Raw genomic sequence first — 18,841 nt, 5'->3', positions numbered from 1 at the left:
TTGGCCTACTCAGAAAGTAGGTGTCCAGATAAGCATTCAGCGAGGTCAAGCCTGAGTCAAAGCCTAGCAGGTACACCCTGTGGCTGAGTCTGACCCTGATTTTTCTCTGTCTGTAGACTTGGCCCCACAATGGCTCACAACAGCTTTGGTGCTCTTCTTTTTTGGGAATGTCTTCTGAGTTGGTTTATGAGACACAGCAGAAAATCAGTGTCTCCATTCACATCTTGATTTTCTCAGTTGAAGCTAAATATATTTGTACCCGTTCTTTAGATTGGTCTGCAAATTACTTTGTCAGTTTCCAGAGAAGAAGAAGATTAACTGCCAGTAAGATATTCAGAAGTCTGTGCCACAAGCACTGACTAATGCCACCTACCTTTTAGTTTTGTGGAGAAGTTAAAATGTGATATGAAGTGTTTATGGAAATGCATTGTTCACGAGACAGTCCTGCAGATTTAGGTGTAACTATTTTAACACTTAAATGAATAAATGCATGAGCTAAATTCCAAGGATAGTGAAAAGAACATTTGTATGCATATTACTTTCTTATGTTGTATTTAAAAAAAAAAAAAAAACCAAGACAACAATTTCTTAGAGGCTGCAAAACTTCCAAACTTGCCTTTTAAATACTTCCTTATGAAAAATTTCAAACATATCCAAAAGTAGAGAGAGAGAAAACAGTATAATGAAGCCAGTGTACTCATCACTGAACTTCAAGCATTAACAATAGTCATTTTATCTCATTTTACTCAGCCCCCCTCCCCATCACAGAATTATATGAAAGCAAATCTCAAACATCATATCATTCTCTCCCTAAATAATTCAGTACTTATCTCCAAAAGAGATAAGGATCTTGTGAAAATATACCCATACTATCATTTCAAACCTACAAAAATTGAACTTTCTTAATATCAAATATCCAGTAATCAAGCTAAGAAAAGAAGTCAAATATCAAGGAAAACGGTATCCTGAAAGACAGAATACTCAAAAATAAACCATTCCCTTGCAACATAAAAGGAAATCACATTATCTTAATGCAGAGAGCTGGAGATCAGGGGCTTTAACGGGGAAATTAAGAGTGTAACATGGGCATATGAACTATTTTTTTCTTAGTCAATAGCATCATGAGAATGTTAAGAATCTTGAGATGCAAAACATTTAATGACTTTCTGCCCCTGTTTATGGCTATGTGTATTTAGTGCCACATCACCTCACATTGCCAGGAAGGATTAGTCAAGTAGGAAAACAAATCCACCCAAAAATAACTTAGAGATCAAACTAAATTCAACTCAGCACGTACTGAGCACATACTAGGTGCAAGACACAGGGTTAGGTCTTGAGAAACAAAGATAAATTTGACCTAGTTAATTAATAGCCTAGAACGAGAAGGGCCAAATTATGAATAATAATAATTATAACAGAGTGTGATGAGAAAAATGTTTGTTTTAGGCATTTTCATGGAGTTCCAAATGAAGCAAAGATGTCAACTTGGAGGGAGGTAAGAGAGGAATGGCTAAGATCCGTAAGATAAGGAAGAATGAAAGGATGACCGAATTGGTGCCAGCCAGTCTTGTTGTCTACCAAGAAAGATTTTATGAGGCTGTGTTTACTAGTGTCTATATTCCCTTCACCGGGTCGTGTGGGAGAAGTCATGAAGAAAAGGGGTTTTACTTAAACGTTTCTGGGAAGTGGAGCAGTTCATCAGATCTGGGGAGGAGCTCAGGGAAGAGGGAAGGAAGGTCATTCCAGGAAAAGAGCAGGAACTAAGGGGTGGAAAGTACAGGCAGGTTAGGGAACAGCAGAGTAGTGACCTGTGCAGCCAGTGAGTGGGAGGATCTGGCTGCCTGAAAATGCCTCCAGAGACCACAAGATGGATTTAAGCCTTTTTTTTTTTTTTTTTTTTTTTTTGGACAGAGCCTCAAGCTGTCCCCCTGGGTAGAGTGCTGTGGCATCACAGCTCACAGCAACCTCCAACTCCTGGGCTCAGCCTCCCAAATAGCTGGGACCACAGGCTCCAGCCACAATGCTTGGCTATTTTTTGGTTGCAGCCATGATTGTTTGGCGGGCCCGGCTGGATTTGAACCCACCACCTTAGGTGTATGTGGCTGGCGCCTTAGCCACTTGAGCTACAGGCGCCGAGCCGGATTGGAGCCTTCTAAGCCCAACCTGGACCTCTGTTCTGTGGCCAGCTCAGAACCATTCACAGGATGATGGGTGCTCTCTATGTTCACTGAACTGAGAGTTCCTTAGATTCACTGGATGGAAAGAGGTATGAGGGAGAAGCAGGGCACCCAGGAACTCCCTGCAATAGGTCAAGGGTGGTAGGAGCAGAAAATACGAGAGAACACATATTTCAGACATTTCAGAAATTATTATTTTTTTAAAAGATAAAGAAACAGAAAAGAGCATCACACTACACAATAGTGTTTTAGAATGCTCCCATTTCTATTAAAAGTAGTGGAAATATACATGGAAGGTATAAGCAAAAGATCTTAGGAAGGATATGAAAAAAAATCATCAGTTGCAGGGCCTGGCGAAGAGACTGGGGAAAGGCGTAGGAGACTTTGTACCTTTGGCATGCTGAACATGAATGTATGACCTATTAGCTAGTCAAAATAGATAATTCCCCTTTTATTGCCAGGTATATAGGCAGACAATAGGGAAAAGAGAAAAGGTGTTAGACACAGATCAACTAATCTAAGTTCTCATTCTGGCTATGACACTTCCCAACTGTGGGGTGTGGGCAAATTAATTAACTTCCCTTAGTTTCTGTTCTCTTTATTTGAAGAAATGGGGATAATATTGGCTAATTCCTCGGTTGTTATAACAATAATTAAAATAACGCAACCTAGAGTATCTGGTAGAATATGTGGCACAGAGCAAATACTCAATATGTAGATGTTATTTTATTATCAATAAAACTTCTTTGATGTGAATACATTTTAATATGCTCATTAGCTAATCTGATTCCTATGTTAAATATTTACACTGCACAAAAGTATTAATGTAATCCATCTGATGAACTATCCATTCTAGAAACGTGTGTTCCTAGAAATTTAACCTGAATATTTTATTTATTTGTATTTCTAGGTAAATGTTGATTTTTCTTTGTCTTTAAATGCATTGTCTCTAAATTTACTAAAGTCATGTATTCACAGAGGACTAAGTACCAACCAGGTGTCACAAAGCAGCAAAAATATATATAATAAATTGCTATCCTCAAGGAACTGACAACCTCGGTGAGACAAACAGGTGTGACCTTCAAGTAACCGTGGCCCAGATTTGGCACAAGAGATGGAAATACTAGCAATGAAGTACCCAATTCTGTCTATGCATCTGTTAGTAAGATGCTAAATCACATGTTTCTGGAGATTACTCCTTAATCATTTTCTTGGGTTCATAGGTTTCTTCTGCCTGGTACTACTTATAAATCAATTCTGTGACAGTAACAGCATTACAAAAGATTGGTCACTCTCAAAAGCCTTGCTACTTGTTTGAACGGCCACATCATTATTAAAGCATCATCAAACAAAAGTTTCTTTGTTGTACATGGAGATAAATAATTTCAAACTCTTTTCATATAAGATATTCTGGCTTATATCTGTGCCAGCCTCTCATGTTGAGGCCTTGAGGGGTTGGGGGTGGGGTGGGGCAGACTGCTGGAGTTTCAGAGATTTTAGCTAAAGGCAGGAAATAATGATAAACATATTTTGCAGAATTTCATAAGTGTTAGTGAATGCTTCCAGCAAAATGAAGGCGTATGGCCAGAGGAAAATGCATTTCACGTTTTATACTGCAATGTGGGAAGAAAGAAAGGTTCGGGGGGGGGGGGGGGGATACTTTACAAAACCATCTGCATAATTATCCAACTATTTCCCTTTGACATATACAGATCTTGAAAGAAACATCAATACTAGTCTGTTGAGAAACACCAGTAAAACATAAATATTAATATCTGAAGAAACTTTCATGGATGCTGTAAATGTTATAGATATGCAACCTGGAGAAATAACTGACTTCATATTTTAGCAAGCAAGCCCTGTTTCCGAGCCACAGGAGGTTACCCACTTCTATCTACCCCCTACTCCGACTGCCCATGGGCAGAGCTCCATGGTACATATTACAGTTGAATGAAGCTTGGATTAAGAAGCTAAGCTAAGGCTATATATATAGACAGCAACACCAATTTAATCTCCGCCTTCTCCACTCACTCCTATTTCCACAAATCTCAAGATCTGAGTTACAAAGAGACTTAGAACTCTGGCAGAGGCAAGAGGCCCTTCCGTCCTCCTCCCCCCAGGCTGTCTCTAATGGATGAAGTATTAGTGAAAGTGTAAATTGTTTCCAAACATCCTTAACAGGCACCATAAGGCGATTAGGTCCGGTTTTCTTCTACAGCTTCCACAAGGGCCAAAGAAGAGATGACAAGTCGAGGGGAAGGGAGGCTTGCCAAAAGAAAACTACCTTCCCCCGAATCTATTCTCCTCCTGCGCTCACCTCGCTCGTAATGGGGGTTCTCTGCCCTACCCCTAGACCACAGTCCCGGTGCTGGCCTCCCTGGGAGCCGCATCTGGCGGTGCCACGCACAAGACCATGTGTACCCGCCACTTCCCACCGCGTGGCTGGCCCCCGCCCGCGCGCGGTCCCCGGGTCTCCCGGGGCGGCCAAACGTGGCGAGCCGGCGGTCTTGCTCTCGGGGAACTGGTGCGCGGTACGTGTGGTGATAATGAAGTAGGGCGGGGGCTTCTCCCACCAAGGGCAGGAAGGCGCCCCAAGAGGCACATGCTTCCTCCTCCCCGCCAGCTCTGGCCACGGGAGAAGCCCCCGGCTGGGCGGCGGTCGCGGCTCCGGCAACCGTCCCGACGCCTCTTTCCCCACCTGGGCTGCTTCTCACCTGTCAGAGGAGGTTGCGACGACGCGCAAGGCTGGAGGCTTCGGCGATTCGTGCAGCGGCAGTAGCAGCAGCGACAGCGGCGGCGGCAGACAATGGAGGAGTGAAGGACAGACACATTGACATAGACACACGGAACCCGGAGCAGCCCCGCCTCCCGCCCCGCCCCGCCTCCCAGCCCGCCCCCCGACGGACCGCGCCACTGGCCGGGACATCGTGGGGGTGTAGCGAGATTTAGTGGCCTCTGCTCTCCCCTAGCCATTACCAAGTACAGAAATGAAAAATAGAAATGTTTAAATATTGCGTGTCCCCAAATATTTAAACCTGGCAGGACATAGGCTCGGAACTTGCATTAGGAATTTAATTCCCCCTCTGATTTTCACTATTTGGTTTTTCCCTCCCAAGCTGCTCCAATGGAAGTCTCCCGCTGCCGCCTCCCGCAGCTCCTCCTCCTGGCAGCACCAATGACAGGCGAGGGGACATGACTGCAGCTGGGCCTGGGGGGACTGCCGACCCGGCTAGCCGGAGCTCGCCGGCTCCCATCCAGCCCGCTAGAGTGGGGAGAGGCGCGGTGCTTCTGCGGTTGGCTACTCAGTGTCTTGGTCTCACGTTGCCTCACTACGGCTGAGGTTCCTAATACAGATACATCGTTTCTTTTTAATACTCCCAAAGAAACAGAATAACCTTCAAGCTGGCGAAAGCAATGGTTCACATAAAGAAAGGCGAGTTGACCCAGGAGGAAAAGGAGCTGCTGGAAGTCATCGGGAAAGGTACCCGCACTGGGCTGGGACCCGGGGCGCCGCCAGCTAGACCAGGGGGCGTGGCGGAGCCTGGGGGTCGCCCTTGGTTCGGTGATCTTTGGCTGCGGTTCTGCGAGGTTGGCAGGCTTGGACGAGGAAAAAGGCGTTTCTCCTTTGCTCTGGGACTGATTGTAGGGCAGAGCGGGTGGGAGGGAGAAGCCCTGCTGGGACGAGACAGGTAGTTCTTGGGGCTTGTCCTTTTAAAGCAGCTTTTGGAAAGGTACAGATTTTCACACCCCACCATAGATTTTACCAAGTGGCCCCATGGTGTGCATTCTTCAAAACTCCTCAGGGGATTCTGACCACTGTCTGTCTTGGCGACTGTGGCCTGGTGGTTTCAGGGTCTTAAGCGGTTATCTGCAGGCCCGTTTTGACTTCCGGAGGCACAGTGATCTGGATCCCTTGCGGGTCCCCGCCCCTGCCTGGCAGTGGAAGCAGCTCGTACTAAAAGAGATTCTTTATAAGGGCACAGCGCTGGGTCTGTAATTGGCCGCGTGCGAGGCTGCGGCATCCAGGATCCCTCCAGCCTCACTAACCCGCAGAGAGACTAGGAAATTGGCCGGGCGTCCACACCCACCCCTCATCCCACGTTGCAGCGCAGCTATGTTCTAATAGAGCTTCTTCGCACTTTCTCTTCCACTCTCCCATCTCGAGCCCCACTTCCGCTGCCCGGGTCACAGGGAGGGATCCACAGGAACGAGCCAGGAGCCATATTTTCCCCGCAGTCCTCGAGTGGACGTCCCAGAGCAGTTCCCCGACGAGTCCTGTTACCCGGCATGACATTAAAATGACTGCGTACTTCTCCTGCACCATAGCGGCGGCTCAGGGATGGGGGATACGTGGGACTGCGGGCATAATCAATGTGGTTTAAACTTAAGAAGAAGATAGCCACGTCTGCCCTCGAATGGCGGAGAGACCAGTCATTGCAGTCATTCCCAGCTTCCAATCTTCTCTAAGTTTAGCCAGTCTCAAATATGGAACCCCAGAGAATAAGGCTATTTATTTATAATGACAAGGAAACTGTAAATATAAAAGAGAAAAAAAATGGTTTAAACTTAACAATTGCTAATGAGCCGAGCCCACCCCATCTGAGCTCAACCTGAGTCAACCACACCTATATTTTTCAATGATAAGTGTTCTTTGCTTGGATTTGAGGGGGTTGCTGTTGGTGTTTTTATTGTTTGTATTGCATGATTCTTGCTGATCTATATGGCATTGCAATCTTTCTGTTCTGCCTGTGTCTGGGTAATTTCTCCCTGCCTTTGGTGGCTCCAGGATTCAATTCACCAAACATGTGGGTCCCACCTATGTGCCAGGTACTGTGGTGGGCAAAAAGGAGACAAAAGATCGAGTTACAATTCATCAGAGACAGAAGTTCTGATTTTAAACAGGTCAGAATTATCACATGTTGTCTTAAAAGTGAAAACCAATAAGCAGTTTTATAAATTGGGTCGTGGAAAGGGGAGAGGAGCATCCTTGGATGTATTCTGAGGTGTCTACCAGTTTTTATTCTGAAAATTATGTAAAATAGAATTAATGTGCTTTTATTCTAGATAGTGCTACGTTATTTCTGGGGCCACATCTTGTATCAAATTGCATGAATGTACAGATGCTATCTTTCATCACATTAATTGGCCCAGACCAATGAGAAAAGCACTGCGGGGGACTTAGTACTACATATGTGTATGTGATGCTTTCTGGTCAAGTGAAAATCTGTGGGACATCACTGAATTCTCAAAGAAAAGTTCAGGAGATATGAAAAGCAACAATAGCCAATATTTATTGGCTGTTATTGTGAGCCATGTGTAATTCTAGGTAATTAACATATATTAATGCATTTAAGCTTGATGAGCTATATTAATACAAGTACATTAGTACAAGTACAAGGATGGCGGTTAACCATGGAGGTCTAGCTCCAATCCTACTTCAACTGGAATCCTCCTGGCAACATGGCCTTGGGCAAGTTACTTTCCCTGAGCTTCAGGTTCTCTCTGTGAAAAACAGGAACAATAATAGTACCCACCTTACAACATCGTTGTGATGAAATGAATTAATGTAGTGAAAGCATTGGAAACCCTTCTATGTTAGCTGTTAGAATAAATACGGTAATCTACACTTTGTTGACAGGGAAACTGAGGCACTGGGAAGTTAGACAACCTGTTTGGTGTCAAACAGCTAATTGGCAGAGCTGAGGTATCTTACGGCAAGGAATCCAATAAATAGGCTGTAGTTAAAAACCAAACTAAACAAAAAATGAAACCAACATGGTAGCTGTCCATACCATACTCACCGTGAAAGGCCATTTATAATAATTTTGGCAAAACAATCTATCGAGTTACCTTCATTTTGAATGTTTCTGATTTTGTAGTTTTGTGTGCATTTAATCTGTAAATTTTCATTTTAGAGTTGAATAAAGATCACAGGTAAAGTAGCAAAGTTTTACATTTGTTCCCATAAAAAACATTTTTAACTTGCTTTGTACTGGGTGGGTAACATTGGTGTTTTGTCCCCCATACATTTCTCAACTTTGCAGAACACTAGAGTAGATCGTTTTAGTACTTTGAACTAACAATACATTTTTCATCAAAGTCTGACCTGGCACCCTGGCCAGTCTGAAATATAGTCAGCAAATGTTTAAATGCCTCCTATCGGCCAGTCACTCCCCTCCAGAAACTATAAATGTAAATTGACCTTAGAGTTCAGAGAAGAATGCCATGTATTACTTTTGGATACTTTGAGAACAATTTTGCCTTTTGGGTGAGTTTGCATGCTAGATGTTCTACAGATTGTATACTTGTTAGACTGCCAAGAAGTTCCAAAGGAAAAGGAAAAGTTATTTGCAACATATTCATTTAAATCATAGTTAATGACAGCGTCCATTTCATAACATTTACAAGAATATTGAAATCACTAAACTATATTTAACTGGCTTATGTTATTTGTAGAGTGACCCATTCTTCTAAGCTTTGATACCTTTTTTTAGTAAGCAGAGAGACAGCATTATTTCCAAATAAATTAAACATTTTTAAAGATATAAGCCAGAAGATATTTTTGTTAATTCTCTTGTTTGGTAACTGAAATTCCTAGGATCACTGTTGCTGAGTTAATAAGAAAATAATATACTTGCTAATGCTTTTTCATATTTGTGTAAAAAGAGCTATGAAGCAGATTTGGACAATAAGGTTTTTCCCTATCAACTTTATTGGGTCCCAGTGTAATAAGTTGCACCTATTTAAAATATACACTTTTTATCAGCTTTAACTTAATCATATATCTATGAAATCATTACTACAATCAAGATAATGAATGGCTCCATCACCCCTAAAAGGTTTCTTACACCTCTTGGTAATCAGTCTGTCACTCCTTCCTCACCCATCTCCAGGCAACCACCAACAGGTTTCTGTCTGTATTGATTAGACTTCTCTACTCTAGAATTTTCTACATATAACTGAGATCATACGGTAAGTATTCTTTTCTTCATCTATCTTCTTTCTCTCAGCATTATGATTTTGAGGTTCATTTGTCTTATATGTCCCAATAGTCCGTTTCTTATTTTCTTTTTTTATTTCCATTGGATGTACCCTTATTTGTTTATGCATTCACATTGATGGGCATTTAAGTTGTTAACAATTTTGAACTATTAAAATAAGATCTCTTCTAAGGTCTGGTTTACTTAATAATGTCGCTGGGTCACTGCTAGTGTCTTTTTTTTTTTTTTTTTTTTTTGAGACAAAGTCTCACATCGTTGCCCTTGGTAGGGTGCCGTGGTGTCACAACTCACAGCAACCTCAAATTCTTGGACTCAAGTGATCCTCTTGCCGCAGCCTCCCAAGTAGCTGGGACTATAGGCACACGCCACAATGCCAGGCTAATTTTAGAGATAGGGTCTGGCTTTTGCTCAGGTTGGTCTTGAACTCCTCAGCTCAGGTAATCCACCTGTGTTGGCCTCCCAGAGTGCTAGAATTACAAGCATAAGCCACCACACTTAATAGAGAGACAGAGTTCCACTTTACCCAGCCAGCTAGTCTTTTTGTGGTTTAGAAAGATTCAGGTTTGCTTATAATCCATTATAATACAGAGTTCAAAGAAAAATTTAACATAAAAGGTATGATAAGGCGAGGTGTGGTAGCTCACACCTGTAATCCTAGCACTCTGAGAGGGGGAGTCAGGCAGATCCCTTGAGCTCAAGAGTTGGAGACTGAGCAAGAGAGAGACCCCCATCTCCCCTAATTATAGAAAAAATTAGGGGGGCATTGTGGTGGGTACCTGTAGCTACAGTTACTCTGGAGGCTGAGGTAGGAGGATCCTCTTGAATCCAAGAGTTTGAGGTTGCTATGAGCTCTGATGTTGCCTTAGCACTCTAGCCCTGACAACGGAGCAAGACCTTGTCTCAAAAAAAAAAAAAAAAGAGTTAGGATTACTATTAAGTGTATGACTGGGTGGGTTATGCGACCTCAGTGGGCTTCATGACCTTTATTTACATGACAACAGCTCTTTTAGAGACTAAATTTTATGTAGTGCTTCCTAATCCTAATATAAAGACATTTTCTTACAAAGTCTAAAGATAGATACGGGGAGGAAAACTTGGAGAAATACACAAATTCACTACAGACATTCCCTGGATTACGAGTAAGATAGGTTCTCTAGGTTTGTTCTTAAGTTGAATTCGTATGTGAACTTGGAATGGGTACATTTATCTATTATCTGTAATAACCTCTATTCATAAGTGCAAGCTATACATCAGCTGGTTATTTGTAACTCTATGATTATATTGAAATCTATGTCATATATTATTCTTTGGAAATTAATAGATTTTAAAAATGTTTTACATGATTTTACTTATATGTGTACACAAACATTACGGCAACTAACAAGCCAAATGGTTTTTAAACTCTTAACTTGGATATAGAGTCCTTAAAACATCCATTTTGGGGGATTCCATTAAATAATGATTGAAATCCTTGCATGTCTGAAACTCATGGTTATCTGCTGAATTGCTGGAAGCAGAATATCATAAGTTTGTTTCTCCCTTTTTGTTTGTTTTGGTTACATCAGGTTGTCTTCAGCAGACACCTATGGTCCCAATCTGGTATTAGGAATGTCACTGTGAATTATGTTGTGCTGCTTTGAATATAAATAACAAGAGCATGTAATCTACACCAAAGATTTACCATGTGTCCAACATCAGGACTAGCCCTTAGCCCTCCTCAGAATTCCATGGGATGGGTACTGCTGTCTTTGCTTCATAGATGAGGAAACTGAGGGTGTCGCAGGTCTTGTTCCACTTCAGAGTAGTCCTGAAAGGGCTGTAGGACCGTAGAGGAGAAGGCAGTAATCACGAGGACATCATTCTTTGCTAACAGGCTTATTCTGGATTAGTTGATTGATCCCATTCTAAGGAAGCAGGTTATGTTGTGTTTTCTTTGGTTTGAGCAATGTGAAGAAATCTTAAAAAGGAAACAAATCATTATATCTTTTTTATTTAATCTCTATGGAAGGTAAAGTTTGGCCCATTACACATCCCTTCTTACAGTGATACATCTTCCCCTCATAATGGTTTGTTAAATCAGATTTAACTCATTTCTTTCCCAAAGTAGTTAGTCTTTTAAACTTAGTTGCAAAACATTATTTGAGAGTCTACTACGGACAGTAAGGAATGACAAAAAGTAAAAATCCTTCTGTGTAAGCCAGGTGCCTTATACTTCTGTATTCTGGACCTTCTGTAATTTCCTACTAATGCCATTAAATTAGAAACACCAAATTAGAAATCATCACAGATTTTCCTTTTGGGATATTTTGATCATCTATGTTCTGAAATGTGTTTTCATTCTCTGGAAGTCTAATTTGTTTCAGATAATTTTTCTCATCCTAGTCCTTGCACTTCAAAAAGCTAACCTTAACCTATTGAATGATGTATGGGGGTATGTGTGTGATATAATAAGAAATATATATTTGGTCTCTTCCCCTGGTTTCTGATGCAGAGCTCCTTATCCCTGGGGATATCCTGGGTGATAGGAATGTCTTTGGCTTTAATGAGATTCTTGGTGGGCTCTCAAGGGGGCTGCTCACAGAAAAACCAAGTCAAGAGTAGAAGCTCAAAACTGTCAACTCCATCCCATTCCTTTCTTGAGGAAAGAGAAAGGAGCTGGAGATTCAGTTGATAAATGATCATGCCTGTGTGACGAAGCTTCAGTGAATATCCCAGAAATATGGGTTTCTGACAGCTTCCAGGCTGGGAACACATGGAGGTCCTTGGAGGAAGGGGAGCGTGGAAAGGGCAGGGAGCTCTGAGCCCCTTCCCATATCCCCTGCTCTCTGCCTCTCTTTCATCTGGCTGTCCATCCATATCCTTTTTATTGTCTTCATAATCTATAGGTAGATGTAAGTAGTTTTCCTAGAGTTCTGTGAGCCAGGCTAGCAAATCTTGGAACCTGAAGAAGAGATCGTGGGAGCCCTGATTTATACCTCATCATTCAGAAGTGCAGGTTACAGCCTAAGACTATGATTGGCATCTGAAATGGGAACAGTCTTGTGGGACTGAGCCCTTCACCTATCAGATCAGACTCTAACTTAAGGTACCATCAGAACTGTGTTAAATTGCAGGGCACTCTCTGATAGAGGATTACTTAGTGTGTGTGTGTGGGGGGGGAGTGGAAATTGCTACACATCTGGTGTCACAAGTGAAGGACTGATACTCTTAAATAAGAATTTCGTAGGAGAAAACTCACTTTGTTTTTTCCTGCATTATACATGCCTCTTTATTTAATATAAATTGTTCCCTGACAGGAGAGATTAATTTAGAATGTTGGCCATTGCTCATACATTTAGGAGAATTTCCCACCTCATTTCTAAGGAGAGCCAAACGTTTCTGATTTTGTTCCCATGCACCCTGCTCTGACATGCTCACGGTCCCCATAGTATTTTCACTTTACTGAACAAACCTCTCCTGGCCATAGAGGAAACAAATTCTGGTCGTTCCCAGTGGAGAATGGGAGTCAGCTAAAGCAAGTGAAACTGGGATGCAGAAGCTTGTATCCTGCTTTAATTCCTCTGTCAAGGTGTTTGAGAAAGTCTCTGATAGGAAGCCACAGGTATAGATAAGGTTTCACACAGAACTTGCTTCTGCATCTCAAAGCTTTGCCTTCTTATTTTATGGCCATTTGGCCAGTGATACTACTGCCTTCAAAGGCAGTGCCAGGTCAGAAAAATGCACTATTGACAAAAATAGTCGCTGTCATACTCTGGGGATGTGTAGATCATTCATTTGACATTTTCCCAGAAGAGCTATTTCTCTGCCCGTCTGTCTAGGAGCCACTTCTGTTTCTCCTCTGTTGGTGACGGGCACTCAGGTGACTTCGGCAAGAGGGGCAGGGAGAAGAAAGGATGCTGATCTTCATTTTGCATTCCACCTTTAACTCTGGAGGACTAGCAGGGTTTACTAGCACATTCTCAAACTGTGATTCCAAATTTAAAAAGAAGAAATAACCTGGTTGGGGGAGGCACCTACCCTTTTATGTTCATTTAGAGGAGAGGCTTATCTCATCCTTCTCTTTGAGAACACTCAATTTAATTGTTCTCCCTCCAGTCAAACCAGAAATTTCTTGGCAGAGCATGTGGCTGCCTTGTATTAATGATAATAGCAACATTCTCTGCTGCAAGTACTGCTTCTGTCATTATGATGTCTCACAGAAGACTAGAAAAACTGACAGTTGTGGCCCATTTGCAGTTTATTTCTCCATTTGTAGAGGACTGACCTTCTAGCCTTAGATGACTTTGAGCATGGTAAATACTGATCCTAAAACCCTTTCATATAGTACCAGGCTTTAAAGATACGTTTCACCTAAGCATTTCCGAACCATGCAATCGACTCACAAGACGTAGTTTTGACAAATTATATAAATATTGAGTGCACTTTAAATTCCAAGTGTTATATATTGACTGGAATCGAAGCTTTAGACATTAATTTGAATTAGACACCATTCAGACTTGCTACAGTATGGGGTCTCATGCTTCGTAGTTGTATTACTGTCAAAAGGAAAATGTGGACAATATACTTTAAGGTTAGTGAAAGTAAAGATAACATGGAACTCTTTTAGTTTCTGTTCTGTGGGATAATTACTTTATGAAATAAATAGCGATTCGATGCTTTATTTCTTAGCAATCCAATCTGACCTAGTCTTTATTTTACAAATAACTCTTTAAAGTATTTTTACTTGATGTGTGCTTGTTTCTATTCTAGTGATAGATAAAATTACTTTCTTTCTTTCTTTTTTATAAAGGTACTGTTCAAGAAGCTGGAACGTTATTATCCAGCAAGAATGTTCGTGTCAATTGTTTGGATGAGGTAAAATTTAAAAGTTTAATAAGGTATTTTCTTTATATGAGAATAGAGCATATATAAAGTCTGTTAATTAAAGCTATGTTCTAGCATTTATGCTCATGGAATACTAATAATCTCTAACCCAAATACAGCAGATAAGTCACAAAAGACAAGCATATAAAAGCCTATTTAATCTTATTAGTAATTAAATAATGCAAATGGAACCCAAGTCATATTTTTCCTGTCATCTGTGGGAAATATGGACTTGTGTATACTAATGGATTAAGTGTAAATTGGCATGATATACTGAAGAAAATTTTGGAGTAAGTATCAATTTTAAATGATTCTTTGATCTAGCAATTTCACTTCTGGGGAAAGTTAACTGAACTCTTAAACTCAATTTTCTAAAACCATTGCTCCCCAAATTAACTTTTTGAGATGATGATAACATCTGAGCTGTTCAGTTTTGCGGCCATTAGCCATGTGTGGCCATTAAACACTTCGTATGTCAAAAGCTTGTCTGGGCGTGATGATTTCATGCCTGTAATCCTAGCGCTTTGGAAGACTGAGGTGGAAGGATTGCTTGAGGCCAGAAGTTCAAGAGTAGCATGGGCAACCAAGCAACTCCCCTGCTCTGCAAAAAATTTAAAAAATGAGCTGGGTGTGACAGCTTATGCCTGTAGCCCCAGCTACTCAGGACACTGAGACAGGACTATCAGTTGAGCCCAGGAATTTGAGGTTTCCATGGGCTTTGATCAAGTCATTTGCCCTCATGCCTGGGCAACAAAATCACACCCCATCTCCCCCAAATAAATGTACTCATTACATAAGTAAATGAATGAATGTTTGACTAAGTAACTGGACTTTTAGTTTGCCATCCTTTATTAAGCAGCTTTATTGAGGTATGATTACTATACAGTAAATATACAATTTAAAGTATAAAATTTGTTAAGCTTTGATGTATGCATGTGCCTGTGAAACCATCACCATCAAGATACGATATCCATCACCTCAAATGTTTCCTCCTTCCTGCCCTTGCCCACCTTATTCCTGCAGATAACTACTAATTTGCTTTGAGTCACCACACATTTGTTTGCATTTCTCAGAATTTTATACAAATAAGAGCACGTAGTATGTGTTCTTTTTTGTCTAGCTTTATTTACTCAGCATCGAGATTCACCCATGTTGTAGCATATATTGTTTCTTTTTATTCCTGAGTAATTTTTAGTGCATGTATATACCACAGTCTTTTAATCCAGTCAACAGTTGATGGAATTTGGGGTTGTTTCCAGTTTGAGGGCTATTACAAATGAAACTTCTAGGAACGTTTATGCACAGCTCTTGGTGTGGACATATGGTTTATTTCTTCATTTGCATTGTTTTTCTTATTTCTTTGCGTGTCCAGTTATTTTTAATTGGGTGCTATAAAATGGTGACATTTACCTCGTTGGGTGCTGTATGGTTTTGCACTCTGCTAAATACTCAGGAGCTTTATTTCATGGACACAGTCGGAAGCAGTTTGATTCTTTCAGTTCCAGTTTTCAGCATTGGTTAGGTAAGACCAGCACAACGTTCAGTCGAGGGTTTCTTCCTAGTGCAAAAGCAAGATACTTCCCTGTGTTCCGTGCATTGCTCTTTGATGCTTGAGGTTTTCTAGATTGGCTGGTTTGATCTGGCATTTTCCTGGCCCTGTGTGAATTTGGACACTGTTTCCTCCAATGCTCTTGGCTGGTTCTTTCTCTGGGCTTGGGCACTTTCCTCAATACATGTGTTGTCCACCAGTATTCAGCCGAATACCCTACAGGGGCCACATGTGGATTATGTGAGGACTTTTTTGCTTATCTGTGGTGGCAAATTTCATGAACATTATGCACAGAGTTTTGGGGTTTTTTTCCCTCTCTCTCTTTTAATTTGTAGTATCAACTCTTCTTCCAATGTGGTGCAGAGAAGCCAAAAGGTTGGACACCCCTTTTGGTGTCCCTAGGGGAGCCCTCAGCAGAACTTTAGAATTCTCTTTCTGTGCAACTCTTCTTCTCTTCTGTTCTCTGTTATTCTGTCCTGGAACTCAAACCACCTTTGTGTCTCTGGATGCTCAACTCTATCTCCTCAGTCCAGACAGTATGCCAGGCTCAGTCCGGATTGCCGCTCTGTGTGTGATAACCTAGAAACTCTCTTAACGTGGCAAGGCAGACAGACTTCTGTAGCTCTCAGCTCATCTGCTTTCCATCTCAGGGACCGTGTCCTCCATTGCCTGATGGACACTGTCTTACCAACTGTTGTCTGTTATTTTGCTTATTTTTGTTATTGTTCTATGAAAATAACTCTTGTTCTGTTACTATATCTTGGCTAGAAGTACATACTTTTAATTTTATTTAATTTTAAGCAGTTAAAAGATAAATTTAAATAACCATGAGTAGCTAGGGGCTATTACATAGCATAGTGCAAGGGCCTGAAATTTGAACTTTGATAACCTATCTCCTATTGTATATGGAACACTGATAAAAATTAACCCATGTATTATATGCTGTTTTATAAAGGAAATATTAGCTGATTTTAAACAATTTTACTGTAGCTAATTTCAAATAATTTTAGCTAGTTTCAGACACCACCAAATATAGGATACTATGTTTGAAAATAAATAATAATGTAATACATACAAATCATGAAGCACATTTCTTGGAATTTTTTTTTAACTCTAATTCTTAGGTTAGTAGGAAAATAGAAATAGAAATAATCTACTGTTTAGAACTGAAAATACCATATTTTTTAAAGCCACTATTTATGGCTAAGCAATATTCAGAAGAATTTTTATAACATTTCATCTTTGTACTTTCAATCTTTGTGGTGTCCTGAGCTTTCAACTCATACAATTATTTTAAAATGTAAAGTACATGCAAAAGGATTAAAGAAGTGACTTAGGAAAAGTAAAATAGAAAGAAATAAACAATTTACAAAGCAGTCAAACACAATCAACAAAATAAAAAATAAATTGGAAATTATCAAAACTAAAATTTATTGTGCTTCAAAGCATAGCACCAATAAAGTGCAAATGTGGCTGGGCATGGTGGCTCACGCCTGTAATACTAGATCTCTGGGAGGCTGAGGCAGGTGGATCGCTCGAGCTCAGGAGTTTGAGACCAGCCTGAGCAAGAGTGAGCGCTGTCTCCAAAAAAAATAGCCAGGCGTTGTGGCAGGCACCTAGTCCCAGCTACTCAGGAGGCTGAGGCAAGAGGATTACTTGAGCCCAAGAGTTGGAGGTTGCTATGAAATACAATGCCATGGTATTCTACCAAATGCAACAAAGTGAGACTCTGTCTCAAAAAAAAAAAAAAAGAAAAAGAAAATGTAATATAAGAAAAAATTTATAAAGGTCTTATAATGAGAACATATAGAAGCCCTCCTATAACTCAATAATTGAAGGACATATAATCCAATTTATAAAAGGGCAAAAGATCTGAGTAGACATTGCTACAAAGAAAATATACAGATGATTAATCAACCAAGAAAAAAATTTATAACATCATTAGCCACCAAGGAGATACAGACCAAAAGCACAGTGAGACACCATGTCTCTCTCACTTTCTTACTAGGCTGGCTATATCCAAAAAGCTAGACAATAATAAGTATTAGTGAGGGTAGAATAATTCACAGCCTCATACCTTGCTGGTAGGAATGTAAAATGGTGTAGCTGCTTTGGAAAATAGCCAGTTCTTCAAGTGATTAAACATAGAGTTACCATATGACCCAGCAATCCTAGGTATATAACTCAAGAGAAATGAAAACATACATCCACACAAAAATTTGCATGGGTGTGTTTATTTTATAAGACCTTTATAAATTTTTTCTTATATTCAATGGGTTGCATTTACACTTTCTTTTTTTTTTTTTTTTTTTTGAGACAGAGTCTCACTTTGTTGCATTTGGTAGAGTACCATGGCATTGCATTATTCATAATAGGTAAAGATAGAAACATCTCAAATGTTAAGAACTGAGAAACAGATCAACAAAATATAGCGTATTCATATCATAGAGTATTATTTAGTCATAAAGATGAAAGAAATACTGATACCTGCTATAATGAAACATAGCAGGTTTGTGAAAACATGCTAAATGAAAAAAGCCAGTCAGAAAGCCTGCATATTATGTGATTCCATTTATATGAATGTCCAAAATAGGCAAATCCATAGGGACAGAAAGTAAATTAGTGGGTGATTAGAGGGAAATGGGGATGAATGCTAATAGGTATGCAGTATTGTCCCCTTTGGAGGGGATGACAGATATTTTTAAATTGATTGACATAATGGTTGCGTGTCTCTAAATATATTAAAAACCATTTAATTGTACACAATACGTAGATAAATTGTATGGTGTGTGAATTGTATCTCAGTAAAACTGTTGAAAAAAGAAAGCAAAAATTACTAAAGCCAGGGTTGGATGCCCATCGCTCAGAGGTTAGGGCACCAGCCACATACAGCAAGGTTGGCAGCCTGGGCCTGCTAAACAACAATGACAACTATAACAACAAAATAAATAGCCAGGGGTTGTGGCAGGCGCCTGTAGTCCCAGCTACTTGGGAGGCTGAGGCAAGAGAATCACGTAAGCTCGAGAGTTGGAGGTTGCTGTGAGCTATGATGCCACAGCACTCTACTGAAGGTGACAAAAGGAGACTCTGTGTCAAAAAAAAAGATTAAAGCCAAAAAGTAGATAACTTGGGACATAAAAAACAAGCAAGAAAATAATACATAATAATAATAAAGAAAGAAAGAGAAGGGGGGGAGCAAGGGAAGGAAAGAGAAAGAAAAGGAAGGAAGAACAATCATTATAAATGGGATT

At 40.5% G+C, this 18,841-nt stretch overlaps 2 protein-coding genes across 2 annotated transcripts in view; one reads left to right on the top strand and one right to left on the bottom strand.

The window, feature by feature from the left end:
• BZW2 (basic leucine zipper and W2 domains 2) overlaps positions 1–5,037 on the bottom strand; it is a 57,328-nt gene extending 52,291 nt beyond the window's left edge. The window contains exon 1 of the mRNA XM_003782725.2: positions 4,892–5,037. The gene's annotated coding sequence lies outside the window, so the exon portion shown is untranslated. The remainder of the gene's footprint in view (positions 1–4,891) is intronic.
• Positions 5,038–5,350: 313 nt separating this feature from the next.
• ANKMY2 (ankyrin repeat and MYND domain containing 2) overlaps positions 5,351–18,841 on the top strand; it is a 40,713-nt gene continuing 27,222 nt past the window's right edge. The window contains exons 1-2 of the mRNA XM_003782724.2: positions 5,351–5,658; positions 13,968–14,032. Of these exons, the coding sequence (XP_003782772.1) occupies positions 5,592–5,658; positions 13,968–14,032 (132 nt within the window). The 5' untranslated portion in view covers positions 5,351–5,591. The remainder of the gene's footprint in view (positions 5,659–13,967; positions 14,033–18,841) is intronic.

The sequence above is a fragment of the Otolemur garnettii genome, unplaced genomic scaffold, assembly GCF_000181295.1.
Source record: "Otolemur garnettii isolate 467f Iridium unplaced genomic scaffold, OtoGar3 scaffold00005, whole genome shotgun sequence".
Classification (NCBI taxonomy): Eukaryota; Metazoa; Chordata; class Mammalia; order Primates; family Galagidae; genus Otolemur; species Otolemur garnettii.
Note: the sequence above shows the minus strand (reverse complement) of the source record. Positions and strands in the feature narration are given on the sequence as shown.